At 60.1% G+C, this 15,726-nt stretch overlaps 2 protein-coding genes across 13 annotated transcripts in view; one reads left to right on the top strand and one right to left on the bottom strand.

Annotated features, from left to right (window-relative positions):
- SLC7A1 (solute carrier family 7 (cationic amino acid transporter, y+ system), member 1) overlaps positions 1-9,498 on the top strand; it is a 66,602-nt gene extending 57,104 nt beyond the window's left edge. For 3 of the 5 annotated variants that reach the window (XM_021065163.1, XM_021065164.1, XM_021065165.1), the window contains exons 9-13: positions 642-744; positions 2,795-3,012; positions 3,254-3,420; positions 4,056-4,164; positions 5,263-9,497. In XM_021065163.1, the coding sequence (XP_020920822.1) occupies positions 642-744; positions 2,795-3,012; positions 3,254-3,420; positions 4,056-4,164; positions 5,263-5,366 (701 nt within the window). In that variant the 3' untranslated portion in view covers positions 5,367-9,497. 5 annotated transcript variants of the gene reach the window in all.
- The window catches only part of MTUS2 (microtubule associated scaffold protein 2), a 496,219-nt gene continuing 493,010 nt past the window's right edge, over positions 12,518-15,726 (bottom strand). For all 8 annotated transcript variants that reach the window (XM_021065171.1, XM_021065174.1, XM_021065170.1 and 5 more), the window contains one exon: positions 12,518-15,396. In XM_021065171.1, the coding sequence (XP_020920830.1) occupies positions 15,183-15,396 (214 nt within the window). In that variant the 3' untranslated portion in view covers positions 12,518-15,182. The remainder of the gene's footprint in view (positions 15,397-15,726) is intronic.

Below are 15,726 nucleotides of genomic sequence, written 5' to 3'. Positions count from 1 at the left end.
TTCTGGGTTAGGAGCCCCTGAGAGTCCTCCTGGAGCCCCGGGCTTGCCCTCAGCCTCCTCATCCCTCTGCCTGGTGATGCAGTGTGTCAGGGGATGTGCCTGTCTGTTCAATGGCACATACCTACCACGTAGCGACTGGCATGCTTTCATGAGTGCCATTGGCTGGCAGATGGATGATGGGTGGATGGACGAACATGTTTCTGGGTCAGCACAGTGTTGAGGAGACCATGCTGGGCTCAGAGCCGTGAGCACCTAGCTCAGATCCTGGCTTTTCCGCTTCTTAGCGGTGTGACCTTAGGTAAGTCCCCCAGCGTGTCTGGACTTCTCTTTCTCCACCTGTAGTGCAGGGAGAGCTCGCAAAATTGCCACAAGGGTCAAAAAGGGTCCTGTCGATGAAAAGCACTCTCACCAGTTAGTATAAACGTTGGTAATTGTTAGCATCTGTCGATCACTGTGTATGTGGTTTGGTCCTGAGCCTGCCTTTCCTTGAAGCCAGCCCCAGTGTTTTCACAGAAAGGGTGGCGGGTGGGGGAGCAGAGGCTCGCCCCTTGCGTGCCCTGGGTGGCGGGGGTGGCGGCGCTTCTGGTGCTGGCGGTCAGCGTGTGGCCGTGGGTCCTGACGGACGTCTCTTCCCTCCCCAGCTGTCATGGCCTTCCTCTTTGACCTGAAGGACTTGGTGGACCTCATGTCCATTGGCACGCTCCTGGCGTACTCGTTGGTGGCCGCCTGTGTGTTGGTCTTACGGTACGTATGGCCGGTCTGGGTTCCAGGACAGATGTGCAGCTGCCCCGTGCTAGCCTTGCTCATAGCAGTTCGTGTTAAACCATCGAGGGTTATACAGTGCACAGCTCGGTCGTTGGCAGCTCCTTTGGGAACTGCCTGGAAGACGCTGGGGCCGGGAGGTTGAAAGCCTGGGTACAGAGAAGGTGCTTGAAGAGGGTTAGGGCGGCCCCACCTCCCTCTCTCCCTCTCCCTCTCTCTCCCTCTCTCTCTCTCTCTCTCCCTCCCTCTCCCTCTCTCTCTCCCTCCCTCTCTCTCTCTCATGGGCCCTGAGTTTTCTGGCTGATGGTGGGTACAGACAGGTTGTCAGCCCTACTGCTGGGCCAGGTTTCTTGGGTCAGTGCCTTCGAAGGCTCAGGCTAATGATTTCCATTTGGTCCAGGTTCTTGGGACAGGAGGGACCTGGGGACGAGCCGTGGTGGGAATTGGGAGAAGCCAGAAACGTGGCTCCCTGTGATGCTTGCGTGTGTCCCGTTCCTGCCCCCGGAGGGACAAGCTCTGTTCCAGGGCCTGGAGCAGCCGGGGCTGAGGTCCAGGAAGACGCTCGGGTTCCGGCTTTCAGCCGTGCATGAACCAGGCCAGCCCCGTGGAGGCTGTAAGAAAGCAGCTCCGGGCCCAGGCTTGGTGTCCTGGGCTTCTCGCTGCCGCAGTGTCCCCTTTAAACTAAGCACATCTCCGGTTTTCTTTTGCTCCGGGAGACAGGGCCCTGCTTCCTCACACCCAGGAACGTCCCCAGGCTGCGTGCGTCCTGAGAACGTGCGCTCGTGGGGCTGCTCGGTGTTGGGCCCCTGGCCAGAGCGCCCTACTTCCTTTTCAGGAATGTATGCTTCACGGCCTCGGAATCCGTCCCCAGTGCGCTCCGCGGCTAGGGTATCTGGGTTGAGCGTCAGCAGTGGCTGTGGAGAATCCGCTGAAACTAGTCTGCTGGTTTCTGACCACTTTTTCCATCCTGAGAGCTCAATGCTAGAATCTTCTCTGAGTCCCCCACCCCACTCCTTTTCCTTTTTTTGTCTTTTGCCTTTGGTCTTTCCAGGGCCTCACCCGCGGCACATGGAGGTTCCCAGGCTAGGGGACCAGTCAGAGCTGTAGCCTCCAGCCTATGCCACAGCCACAGCAACTCGGGATCCGAGCCTCATCTGCAACCTACACCATAGCTCATGGCCACGCCAGATCCTTAACCACTGAGCGAGGCCAGGGATCGAACCCGCATCCTCGGGGATGCTAGTCGGGTTGGCTAACCACTGAGCCACGATGGGAACTCCCCACCCCACCTTCTTAATTGACCGACTGGTGTTGTATAAGTGAGTCGGTTAAAAAAATGGTTAAATATCTTTAGACTTGCTCCTTGATTGTATGCAAAATAATTCGTAAAGCACTCCATTTTTTCAGAGCTGGTGGAGAAGATTTGAGCTCTGTCGTTCTGGCCGAAAGACAAGGAGCCTCGTTGAAAATGAATGTGTCACTTGCAGCTGACTTGTGTCTTGGACGTCAGGCCACAGGCCTGGTCCTTCACCAGCTCTGTGGAGTGATTTATCCTAAGGCACTTGGAGTTTTCAAATAAATTGATACGGTTAAGTCTGGCAAACAGAATCTCTCAAGTCCATCAGCCCACGGGCACATTCTGTGGCTCTCTGCACAGATGGGACCTCACATTACGGCTTTCTATTTCGTCCTCACTTCACTTCCTACACCATCATTTTGCTGGACGTGGCCTAAGCCTGAGCATCCAAGGGCTGGCTGCTCCTTTTCAGAGCAAGAGGAACTGTCTCAGGACCGTCCTCTGGGCTGCTTCTCGGTGGAGGTCGCGCTCCTCCAAACAGAGACAGCGGGAGCGGCAGTGCTCAGACGCAGGGCAGAGGGCGAGGCCTGGGGGCCCGGGGTCCTCCTCTGTGTCGTTGTGACCGCGCTCCACTTTCATGCCCGGGGTCGAAGCCTTACTGAGGACTTGAGTTCGCGTGCGTCCTCTGGCCGGATTAAAGCCCACATGGTGGTCAGGCCATCCACTGCTTTCCAGGTACCAGCCGGAGCAGCCGAACATGGTGTACCAGATGGCCCGAACCAGCGACGAGCTGGACCCCGTGGACCAGAACGAGCTGGTGAGCACCAGCGATTCCCAGACGGGCTTTTTACCAGAAGCGGAAAGGTTTTCTCTGAAAACTGTGCTGTCGCCCAAAAACACGGAGCCTTCCAAATTCTCTGGGCTGATTGTGAACATCTCAACCAGCCTCATAGGTAAGAGTCTGCCCTCGCCAGCGCGGTGGTTGCCCTCCGGCTGGTGGGCACCGCGTGGCTTCACGCCCCCGGGGGTGGGCATGTGCCGGGTCTCCCTGGACCGTGGCATCAGTAACTCCGTCCGTCTTGGGGTCGGTGCTGCAGGAACGGAGCCTCCCTCTCCCTGGGTTTGGCGGGGAGCGGACGGCATCTGGGAGCCTGGGAAAGGGCTGACGCGCGTTTTCTCCCCGTGCCCGTGCAGCGCTGCTGATCCTCACCTTCTGCATGGCGGCCGTGCTCGGCAAGGCGGCCCTGGTACAGGGCCAGCTCTGGGCCGTCTTCGTGCTCATGGGCTCCGCCTTCCTCTGCTTGGTGGTCACGGCCATCATCTGGCGGCAGCCTGAGAGCAAGACCAAACTCTCCTTCAAGGTGAGCCGCTCGGCCTGACGGCTGCAAGGAAGCCCGGAGACGGTCATCCACGTGGGCTCTGCCAGGCCTGGGGGGGTGCGTGTGTCTGGCTGTCTGCAGGGACGTGCTTGCTGGCTGGCCAGCCTCAGGACCCTGGGGGAGCCCCCTCCCTGCCCCTGGCTCTCGGGAGGGGAAGCACCGCCCACCCCCTCCACCCCCTGCCGCCCTGTCCCCTGGGCTTCTCTGCCTGTCATCCAGGCCTGGGAGTGACCGCGGTCTGCATGCTTAGATTCTGCAGATAACGACATAGTTCAGCCTTAGAGAGGAAGTAGAAGCCCCTCTTTTAGCGCCTTCAGAAGAAGAGCAAGAGCGGAGGTGGAATAGAGCTCCCTTGGGCAATGAGTAGCTTAGAACCAAACTCCTGCCTGCTAGGGTTTGCGCGTGTGGGGCTGTGTCTGTGGGGGTGGCTGGGGTGTGGGGTGTGGTGGGGGCGGGGTAGGGGTGGGCGCTCACTCCCCTCCCCGCAGAAGTACCCCTGTCCAGATCAACCTCAGGCGCACCGTCTCTTCTCGGGTAGTTACGCTGAGTGGTTCAGGGGTGCTGCCTCGTGCTCTCTGCCCCCCAGTCAGACCTGACGCCGCCTCCTGTCTTCGCAGGTGCCCTTCCTGCCCATACTTCCCGTCCTGAGCATCTTTGTGAACGTCTATCTCATGATGCAGCTGGACCAGGGCACGTGGGTCCGGTTTGCAGTGTGGATGCTGATAGGTGCGTGAGTTGTGGGTTCGCAGTGACCCACACACCGGGCCCAGCGTCTCTCGGAGGCCCCCGCCCCCGAGCCTGTGCCATGCTGCTTGTCTTCCCTGCTACTGCATGGGCACTGTCGCCCAGCCTCCCCGGTTTCAGATTTCAAAACACAGTGAAACCCCATAGTCAGCGGTTTTCCCAGACAGAGGGGACCTGCTGGTAGACTGTGGGTCCTCCCCGCCCTTGGAGATAATTTTTCATCTGAAGAGCCTTTGTCTCAACTGTTCCCTCGTTGGGCAAGAGCCTGACATTTTGGTGGAACAAGGCTGGGAGTCCACTGTCGATAAACACCAGTTAGTTCAGTCCACACAGCAGCGTCCAGGCTGCTGGGTCTCGCCCTTCCGGTGCCTGCCCTGCATTGCATTGACCACGGCCCCTCTCTGGGCTTCCGACAGCAGGGGCTGCAGAGAGGGACTCAGGATTCTTGTTCAGTGCCAGTGCCCAGGGGACTGACCTTCACCAGTCCTTGTCCCTGATGCGAGCAGTGGCCTCCAGACCCCCGGCCGCGCTGTGCACTTGGGGGCTGGCAGCTGTCGCGGAGCATCCCTGAGAGGCTTCTGGGTCCCAGGGCTTTTGGTGCCTGAGTCCTTTCTTTCAGGCACAAGGGGGGGCCTCAGGGGTGGTTAGGACACAGACCTCTGGCCCAGACAAGGGAACGCGGGATTTGTAAGTTGTGTGCGTTCCCAGGCCACCTGAATGCCTCCCGCTGTGTGGGTCACTCGTGTCAGGAAAACGAGCTGAACAGACCCGCTCAGAGCCTGGGGAGCCCTCCTGCCCCTTGGAAAGTCACACTGTCCCCACCGGGCGCTTTCTGGAGGGTCTCTCTTATCCCCCGCAGCAGATGAGGCCAAGGAACCAGTGCCCCCGCCCCTGGGCACCCCCCCACAACTGCTCAGGAGCCGCCCTGGCGAGGCTGCCCAGAGGGACCCGCCTTCGCCTCGTGTAGGGGTGCCTTGCTGGGAGAGCTGCGTCCGTGCCGCTGCGTGCTGGCTCTGGCCTGGGCTCCCTGCCTGCGTCCCGGGACCCCGCTTCATGCCTGCGCTCTGCTGTCCCCCGCAGGCTTCTTCATCTACTTCGGCTACGGCCTCTGGCACAGCGAGGAGGCCTCCCTGGCCGCCGACCAAGCAAGGACTCCTGACGGTAACCTGGACCATTGCAAGTGACACCCAGCGCTGGCCCCGGAGGCGGCGGCGGCAGCCCCGAGGGACGCCCCGGAGGCCCCGGCAGCACCTCGCTCTCCCCACCCAGGACCCCCCCCCACCCCCCGCGCCCACAGATCCCTGCTGTCATGGTCGGGGCAGGCGCAGCCTCGGCCCCCAGCTCCCGCGTCCTGCTCGGCCCAGCTCACCGGTCGCCGGGCAGCTCCGCGGCTGGGACTGCGTGGCCTCGGCCGGCCACCAGCTCTGCAGTCGCCCCTCTGAGCAGAGAGACAGTCCCTCGCTGGTCCGCTGGCCAGCTCTGTGCCCCTGCTGCCCAGGCCTTGGCCAGAGCGGGGCTCACCTTCCCTCGTCACGCCAGGGGTGCACCCGCAGGGACTGTGGGGGCACCGAGAGCTGCGCACTCCAGACACACAGCCGCCTCCCCGCCTGGCCCCCCGCGGCCACCCCGGATGCCCTCGGAGCCCCGCGGAACAGGAGGCCCCCCCACCCCCGAGCCTCGCCGCCCAAGGACAGCCGCTCCCTTAGCCACCCCCCGCCCCAGCCGCCTCCACAGGGGTCCTGAGGACCGACCCCCCCCCCAGGCGGGGCCGCTGCTCTGACCCCATGTGGGGACCACGTCTGGGGACGAGCGGTGGCTCCAGGGCGCGTGTGTGGGGCCCCCACCAGTGGCGGCGGCTCCAGTCCGTCACCGCCGCTGAGTCCGAGGAACTGGAACGTGACCCCTTCTCTGTAGGACCCGCCGCAGGCCTGCGGCGCTTGGAACAGCGCCTCGTGGTCCTGGCACCTCGCCTCGCCCGCCCGGTGGTCTCGGCCTCGCCCGGTTCTCCAGGCTGGTGTCCACGGTTCTGAGCGAGGCGCCAGCTCCCCGCTGCTCCGGGCCCCTCTGAGGCCTTGTGCAGACTGAGTCCTCGCCAGTGGCTGTGAGTCGGCCCGCTCGGTCCAGCTGGCGCTCGCTGTGCACCCGGAGAACGACCGAGCGTCACCCCGAGTTTGCTCAGGGTGTGGGATCTGCACGTGAGACACTTTGGGGCTCTGTGGCTGTGCCGCGCGCGCGCGTGTGTGTGTGTGTGTGTGGTCCAGATGCTGCGGGTTTGTAATCGGGCTGGGGACCCTGCCCTAGACCTGGGCCTCTGGGGGTCCCTGGTGTTCCCGTGCCTGGGGCCCTCCGTGTAGCCAGGGCGAGCCTCCTTCCCCGGAGAGTGCAAGTCAGGGGACGGGAGGGCCGTGGTGGCAGGAGGTGAGGGCAGGAAATTTGGACACAGACCATGTAAATGCTGCTTTTGAAGCTTAGACCCCCGTATCTACTCCTCTGGCCTTTGACACAAATCTGGTGGAAAGAAGTTTGATAAACTGCTGGCACTTGGCCTTTCTCCCTCTGCACTAGAAGGTTCTTGGAGAAAAATGGCAAGAATGAGTGACGCGGCCAAATGAATGAGTAGACGGGGCGGGGGAGGGTCCAGCCTCGGCTTCGGGTTCTGGCCACGCTGGTCCCTCACGGAGGCTTTCTTCTAAGTACCGCCTGGGAGTCTGCAGAGGGAGAGTATGAGCCCAAAGCTCGGATTTCCAAAGAAGGGTGTTTAAATTTTGTAGATTGGTGCTGTACAATATTTTGGTAAATATTAACTTATTTTGTTGGGGGTTTGATTGCCTCTTGGCCATTTGTTCTCTTGCTTTGCCTGCAGTTTTTCCGCAGAGGCAGAGCGTGTGAGGGAGGCGGGGGGCCAGCCGAGGGAGGGGAATGGGGTTTTTGGGGCGCCTCCCGGGTTGGTGGACTTCCTCGTCACACCTGTCCCGCCTGCCCCTGAGCAGGCGCAGACACACAGGCCCATACCAACCACTGGAAGTGCCCGACCGTCTCCCATCTCGGCCCCTCCCAGACTCCCCCCAAACTGGAAATATGTGTCAGAAATTCCCTTTTTCTGGAGACACGGCCTCTGGGGCTGCTGTGTCTGCTTCCCTCTGTGCAGCAGCCCCGTTACCCTGGTCGGTTGCAAAGACCATTTCTGCTGAGCACGTGCCCCCCTGCACGCTCATGGCCTTGGGAAGACCCTCAGAGAAGCAAGCGCGGGCCGTAAGGACCTGAGCCCACGGACGCCAGGGAAGCCCCTGGGCCCTAGGCAGGGGGACGTGAGCCCCCCGAGGGGATGGGGACCAGAACCTTCTCGCTCAGCCTCTGCACCAGTCCCACCCCACCTGCTCGCCCTGCTGCCCCGACTTTGGGCCAGATTCGTTCTTACAGACCCAGAGGCCGCACCTTCTTTGCAGGTCGTTTGGGAGGAGCTTCCAAGTTGATACTGTTGTCAGCACCGCTCTGGCTTCCCCACTTGGGGTTTTGTTCCTTTGAGTCTTGACTCCAACAGGTGATCAGCCGCCTGCTCCCGGGTGGTTTGGACACCACGCTCCGCCACCCTTTAGCCACAGGTGGTGGTGCTGAGGGGGCTACACCCCTCACCCAGAGCCCCCAGGCCGCTCCCTTCTCCCCTTCAGCACACCGTCTACACCTGGGAGGCGCGCCTGGCCCAGCAGGAGCCTTTCGCTGTGTGGTTTGCTGCTGCTTGTGGGTAGAGGTGGCGATGGGGGCAACACAGGCTACACCGAGCCCCCCCGCCCCCCTGCCCGGCCCCACCTGCAGGCAGGCAGACATTGCGAGCTGACAGTCTTGCTGCCCGCCTAGGAGGGCCTCTAGCTTCACACAGGAGGCAGAGCTGTCAATAGGGCGGGAGGCTGGGGCCGGGTGTGTGGACCCTACCCAGACTGCTGGTGAGCCCACAGGCATTCGGGGGCCCCCCTGCTAGAGTAAACCTGCCTGGCTCCACACCAGGACCCATCTTTCTGAATGCCCCACTTGCCACACTAAGAGCCGATTGTCCTCTTGGCACCCAAGAACCATCCCCCTCCCCCAGGACAGGAGTGAGGGGTCTTCAGGCCGAGTCCCCCACCCGAATGTTCTAGGCTGGATGGAGACGCATGAGTGTGGCACCTCCTCGCCTTTCAGGTGCAGGCGTGTGACGCTTGTGTGCAGAGCTGTTGCAGAGTTCACTTCAGATGGAACAAAATATATGTTGTGTATAATTGTGAGTATAATTTAAAACCTACCTGTTTGCCTTGGCAGTGAGAGCGCGTGTAAGGCTCTTAGAGCAAGATGTACATTTTGTCTGACTCGACTCTCGTGGACCTTTTGGGTAATGAAATGCTTTATTGATCCAGTGGAGCGAGAAGCCATGTACACTCCGTGTGTCGTCATCGCAGTTTTGACGCCTCCTGGGTGGTTAAGGCAGAAAGTCAACTGACCTTTCTGCTGATCACAATGACCCAGTCTTTCTGTGCCCTTTGCTCCCCTGAGTGGTGGTGCTCTTCCAAGGGGGGGCGTGGACTGGCCCGGGGTCTCGAGGAGCAGTTCTCAGGAGCCCCTGGACTGCCCCGAGAGCGTGTTGTGCTGCCAGCTGAACCCCGCCCCCCCGGGCAGTGAAAGACCTTGCCCACCTGGGGTTTCTCAGGGCTGGGGAGCAGGGCTGGGAAGATGCATCAGACTTTGTTAAATTATTAACAAGGTTATATGATTTTGTGTTTCTTGATGACAAACTTTGTTAAGTTTGGGACTTATTTTCCCATTTGAGAAGTTATAATATGTATTTAAAATAAGTTTCCTGCTTAAGTTGTGCCTTTCAGCATGGATGGGTTTAAGGAGCACAAAGGGTGATGATGGTGGTGAGAGTGGGTTTATTATCAAACCGAAATAGCTGTGGTTTCTCCAGAGCACTTTTCCTCTACTGAACATGGAGCCATTGTTAAAAGAATTGTGCGTTTTTATTATGTAAATTGTATAATATTTTTTGCTTGTTTGATGTTCTATTTTTCTAATAGTTTTCTTATGGTTTCTTATATTTGCGCGACTAGATTTAGATTCTGTGCTAACTGCAAATCAGATTGACCCCTGCTGGTCCCCCCTGTTTTATCTTAAGGACAAGAGTAGATGTCCATTGCCTTTAAGAAATGTGAACCTCTGCTCTGTAGCCCGGTTTTGCTGGCAACACTGTACATGGATACCGTACTTCATGTTGTAAATCCAACTATTTTGTGGTACATCCCCTATGCTTCCGCAGATCTTAATAAATTCCGTCTCTGGCCTCCGCGAACGCAGTGTGATCTGAGGAATTCTGGCCCCTCTGGTGCCCCGTAGAGGGGTGCTCTTGCTCTGGGCACCTGCCGGCTTCTCCAACCGGAAGTCGGAAGTCGTGTAGCCTGATTTTCATGCAGCCTTTGATGTCAATGCTCTTCCTTCCAGTTTCGGCGCCTCAGCCAAGGCGTCCCCGGAACTCTCACTTAGGATGCTGTGATGCTGGCGATCCCACTCTTCCCAGACTGGGCTCGGGTTTGGGCCCAGGAATCGTTCTGCCCTTGGAGCTGCCTGGTAAGAGATGCTTGCTGCACAAGGACTGGGATGCCGGTGCAGCAACCCCCTGCCCGCCGCTTTGAACACCTTACCGTTGCTCCACCCGCCACCCTTGGGCGCGAGCAGGACCTGGAGGGGAGGAGACTGTTGTCGCTGTTCCCTTAATCCTCGATTTCTCACTCCCCCGCCCCTCTTGAGAAAGGAGGCTATTGCCCTCAAGTGGGCCTTCATTCGCAGACTCTAGGGCAGGGAGGTCTGCTGCCGCCCGAGGGATGAGCACGGGGCTGCCCCTGGCCCCCACTTTGTCCCCAGGAATGTGAGGGGCCTCTCTCGGCCACGCGGTCAACTCCCCCCACCGGGCCTGGACTGTGTAGGCGCTTCCCCTCCGAGCTCAGAGGTGTGCGGTGCGTCTGGGACGCGGGCAGGCAGGGCGCCCCTTCCGGCCTCCCAACCCAGGGCGATCCGTGACAACGTGCAGGCGCCGGCAAGCCCAGCCCCAGACCTCAGGGCGGGCCGGGGCGTCGCGGAGCCTCCGGGAGCGCCCGGGGGCGGGGAGCTGGGGGACGACGCGGGCAGCGCCTTCCCGGGAACGGGTGCCGCGGCGCCACACTGCCACCTAGCGGCCGGAGCGGGCGGGCCGCCTGCAGAGCCCGGCAGGCTTCCAGCAGCTTCCTAGGAATCCCTGATGGGCCCCCTTGAGGCCCGGAGAAGCCTCTGCAGGTGTGGTTATAAACCAGGTGAGGTGAATCGGCTGCTGCCCTCAGACGGCCTGGCCTTCGGCGTGGGAGGCTCGCGTGGACGCCTTCTCGGGGACTGCTCAGCCACCAGGTGAGCCGGGAGGGCGGGCACACCTACCGGGGGTACCCGTGGCTGCCCCCTGCAGAGGGGCATGGTTTCGTTTTACCATGTACGCGTGTCCAAGCCTTAGCTCCGTGAGCAGGGCCTAGGGGAGGAAGCAGGCGGTACTCGTGCGAGTGGCGTGAGCCCCGGCTGGCTGCAGCCAGGACCGCGGGCCCAGGGAGAAGCGGCGCCGCGGGGCTCGCCCACGGATGCTTTTCATTTTCGCTCCTGCCAACAGCGTGGCTCCTTGTTGAGCCCTGCTTAGATGCCGGCTTCAGGGTGCTGGGAGGGGCACGGGGCACCACGGCCCCTGCTACCCCCCATTTGGTTGCACTTAGAAGTGGCGGCAGCAGCAGAGCCGATGGCTAGCCGGGGTGGGGGGGGGTGTCTGTGGAGAGGGACCCCCTCTTAGGTTGCGCAGCACTTTGGCTGGCTGGTGCTGCCGCTGGGCTGGCAGTCACTCCCAGACCAGGGGAGCCCCAAACTCGGCGCCCTCCCTGAGCCACAGAACAGAGCTGGGCGGTCAAGAAACCCAGGTGTCTCGCTTTTCCTTGTTTTCAATGAGGTTTGAGAGCCGCAGATTGTTTGGGGGTTTTGTGGTTGTTGTTGTTTGTTGTTTTTAAGATACTTAGCAAACTTAAGTGAATTCGCTCTAGCCTGTGGTGCTGGTGATTTTTTTTTAAGCATTTGACCTCAACTCCCAAGTGGGCAGACCCTGCCTCCTGCCTATGGGGGTGGCCAGGACAGGGTGGCTGCAGGAGGCCTGTTTGGAGATGGTGCAGCCCCAGCTGCGAGCACAGCCTCCCCCTCAGCAGGTGGGACGCATTGCTCGGCTCCTACCCCAGCTTCTCAGACAGAGCGCCGGCCCTGGCCAGGGCTGCGCGTGGGCCCATGGCACAGAGTGGGTCTGAGCAGTTGACTTCAGAGGTCTTTCTGTCGCTGCAGGGTAGGCGTGGGAGACAATTCTCAGAGCCCGAGGGCCAGGTGCCAGCTGCCCTTTGTGAAGTGGCAGTGCTGATGTGGGGCGGGGGGGGGCAGTGGAGGGCAGTTATTCTAAAGGTGGTGGCACAGGTCACCAAGAGAAACAAATGGGTTGGGACGGCCCAGGAAGTCATTCCTAGCAGCTGTCACCCCTAAGCTGGGCGCATGGGGGATCCAGGCTGGTGCTGGCGAGTCCAGGGTGACTCATGGTGACTTACGAGCTTTGAAGAGGCTCAGCAGTACTTTGGGAGGGCAGGCTGGCTGGAGGGTCCCTGCAAACCCCACAGGCCACGCAGGCTCTCCCCTGCGACCCCAGGCAGGTGCCCGCTGGCTGCAGCGCAGCCTGAAGGCCCGGCTCGGGGAGCAGACGCTTTCAGGTTGAGGGAGGGTCCTGGCTCAGAGCGTCCCAGGGCCCCGTGGGCGTGAGAGCCCGTGACAGGGAAGTGCTGTGGCACAGACACCTTGCCAGGAGGGCCCGCCGCGGCCACTGTCAGGGGAGAGCTCTGTGCCCAGACGCACACCGGCGCGACCGAGGACAGGCCAGGCTCGCTCGGGTAGAAACAGGTCACCGTTGGAATTTGAAATGGGTGGTTGGGGGTTGGACTCAATCTTTTGTGTCTTTTGCCCAACAAACTCCAGCCCACCCCAGCCTGCCTGGGATGGGGTGTGGGCCGGGGGCAGGGCCACTGAGCCCCCAGAATCCAAGCAGGGCTGCTGAAGGCCCCAGGCTGGGAAGACGAGGCAGCGACCTTGGTCCTGCGAAGTTGGGAGAGCGATGGGGGTCGGGGGAGGGCGAGACCCAGTGACCAGCTGACCTGGCACACACACGAGGAGCCCAGCCTGCGGAGCCCCTTCAGCCTCCCTGCTTCAGACGCATGCCCGCCTGCCCCCCTGAAGCCTGAGCGGGCCAGGCCAATGGTCACACCAAGTGCGTATCACAGAAGGTCCCTCAAGTTCATTTTAATATGCTTCGAACACAGATAGGCAACACAGAAACCGGAGGGGCCCGAAAAGGACCGAGGGACCCCGTTCACATCATCCCCAAGTGCGTGGGCCTCCAGCCTCTCCCCCGCCCCCGCAGGAACCTCCTTGGGGTGTGGGGTGGGCTGGGGGCGGCCGGGCTCCAACAGGGGCTCACACGCCAAGAAGTGGTTGGTGAGGCTTGCTGCGTGTGTCTGAGGCAGGTGGGGGAGGCTGCCGCGTCTCTGCGTGGCAGCAGCTCCAGCCCGGGAGGCAGACGCCAGGGAGATGTCCCCGTCGCCAGGGGTCCAGGTCCCAAAGGTGTGCGGGGTGAGGGGCGCCGTGGCTGCTGCCCCTCGTGTGTCCCGGGATGGGAGCCACACAAGACGGGCGTCTGTGACGAGGAGACGAAGCCAGGGCAGTGCGGGAGGGAGCTCGAGTAGCCAAGGTCAGGGCTGGCCAGAGCCAAGGTCGAGTCCACCTGGTGAGGGATTCTAACAGCACGACGACGGACTGCACGAGGCTAACACACCGGACCACGTGCTAACATCACACTGAAATCTGTATTGCTGGGTAACCGCGTTGAGCAGGTGCCGTTACGGAAGCAGTTCCTAATCCGGAGGCTGAGCTACTGCCGAACCTGTGTCTGCAGGTGGTGCCTGCAGAAAGAACTCAGTATCTGTGTATTTCGTCAGTGTGGCATGAGCTACTCTAATGGAATGCCCAGCTCAGTGTCACAGCGTCATGCAGAGCCACTAACGGGAAATGGAAATGTTTCGTCAATGGGTATCTCCTGTGTGTGTCCTCGGGGTGGGCAGAGACCTGGAGATGGGCTAGAAATGAGATGCATGTCAGGCCGGAAGCCCAACTGTGTGTCACTCGGGGAACACAGAGCAGGCCGCACATCCCCAAGCAGGCCAGGCTCTGGGCACGCGGACGCCTTCTGAGGGCCCTTTCTTCCCTGCCCCATGGCTCTGGCCCAAGCGGCATCCCTCAGTGAGTCCGCCTGCTTCGGGTGTGCCCGGAGGCAGCCCCGTGCCCAGGACCATTTCCAGGGGCCTTCGGGAGACAAGGGCAGGGGCTCTGTCACACACAGTAGACAGAGGCATCGTTATCATCAGCGTATCAACGTTGAACCTACTTCTTTCTTTCGTGGGTCATGCTGCTAATCGTCCACAGCACTACAGGAGTATCTCTCACGTTCTAATGCTACCGTTTCAGCGACAGATGCCAGTCCAGAAGCCAGCAGCGCTAGGCTGGCTGTTTCAGTCGGGGCTCTTCTGAAAGAACCTCCTGGGCCCCAAGTGGGACCACTGTCTGCTGTGGCCTTGCTTGATCGTCCAGCAGAAAACACACCTGGGTTTCTGGGAGTCACGTGATGACGTAGCATGGCTTGGAACTGAGGAGGACTGGTTTGCTGGAAGCCCCTGCTAGAGCCCCTGAGCATCTCAATGTACAGGGATGAGGTTGGGTTTCACAACCAAACGAAAGGTGTGTGTGGGGGGGACAATGACATGGAGCCGAGGGTCATGGTTGAGTGGGGTGGCCATTCTCAGCATCACATCCGAGCGAAGTGAAGAGGATGCCAGAGTATGTGCTCCTGCCCTGCTTCGTCACAATACAGACCCTGGCAGCAGCTCTCCTTGTTGAGGATGGAGCGTGCGTGGTCTGGGCCGACTCCAAGGTCATTCTCACCCTCCTTCTCTAAGATCATGGGCTTCCGTGTTTTCTCAAGGATGCAGTAGCTTAAGGATAGATTCCAAATGCCATTTAAGAAAAAAGCAAAACTTGTGTCTACAAGACCATAGATGATCCACTGTCACGAGTGCCATCTGCAAAACCGCTCACCCCTCAGGGTTTCCCACGGCTGCCCCTTATCCACTCACGACAGTGTTAATCATTAAAACTTGCAGATGGAGTGACAGTGACCTCACGTCATATTGACTAAGAAGCTGATTGTTCCAAAGGCAGTTACCGTTCACGAATGGCTGGTGTTTGTGTTAAACAGAGTACCACGTGGTGGTAGGTTGAAAGGCGCTTCTTCTCTGTGTATCTTTTTTTTTTTTTTTTTCCTTTTACTATTTTGGGTAGAAATATTCCTGGGAAGCTAGATAGAAATGCATTTTCGTTTCCCAATAATTCTTAGGCACAAGTTAGAAAACTGCTGACCTTCACCAAAATATGTCAGCACTTCATGTTATAAAAAATGCGATTCAGAACTGCTGCATGTGTATATACGTGTATCTAAATGTACACACAGATCGGTGCGGTACAGGATGATTAGTCAATGGATATTCAAAACCGAGCTCTTTGTAACTAACCTGAAATTCTGCAGTGAAAGTTCATCGCTCAAGAACAATGGGTGTTCCTTTCTTTTGGCTCTAACTACTGCCAAACATTTGCACGCCAGACGCTACCGTTTACACTTTCCTAAGTGCCAACACCAGGACAGTCTTACACGAGGGTCAGAAGAGGGCTCTGCCTAGGATGCGGCTGTGCAGCTACGGGGCATGCGCGCAGAGGATGCAGCTCTGCAGCTACTGCGCACGCGCGCGGGCCAGCCCCGCCGGCCCGTGGTCCCTGCTCCCCGCAAGTGGGAGCCCTCGTGGACCGGGTGCCGGGGCTGCGCCCGCAGCGTGGTGGCGTCATCTTGGCGTCATGCTGACTCTGGCGGGAGAGGAGGGCCCGGAGGAGGAGCCGCGGTAAATAGGGGACGTGGGGGACAGTTTAACCGGGCTGGTCGGGTCCCCGGTTTGGAGCTTCCAAAGCAGCTCTTCGTTGGTTCGGCTCAATCTCTTCTTCTCTTGCGTTTCTTTCTCCACGTATTCCTGCAGATTAGCGTTTTCCTCCGACAGCTGTCTGCACGGGGAGAGGAAGCAGCGGTCAAGTAGCAAGAACGCCGGCAGGCACTTAACCTGACCTTTGCCGGCCCAGGGGTGCGGGGCAAAGGGAGGGGACGGTGGCTGTGTGCCAGGAGAACAGGGTCCTGCTGGACCCCAGGGACCAAGAACCGGGCTTGACTCATGATTTCCACTCATCCCACTACCTCTGCCTTCCCAGAGCCTCTCGGCCAACCCCTGACCCGCTGGCAGTCCCTCGGCCCCAGTCTGGGGAGGCGCTGCTGGTCCAGGGGACAGAGACCGAACAGAGAGGGGGAGGTGGGGCCTGGTGGGGGTGTGCTGCCCAGAG

Source organism: Sus scrofa, chromosome 11, assembly GCF_000003025.6.
Source record: "Sus scrofa isolate TJ Tabasco breed Duroc chromosome 11, Sscrofa11.1, whole genome shotgun sequence".
Classification (NCBI taxonomy): Eukaryota; Metazoa; Chordata; class Mammalia; order Artiodactyla; family Suidae; genus Sus; species Sus scrofa.
The sequence above is the reverse complement of the archived record's forward strand: the minus strand, read 5'-3'. Positions and strand labels throughout refer to the sequence as shown.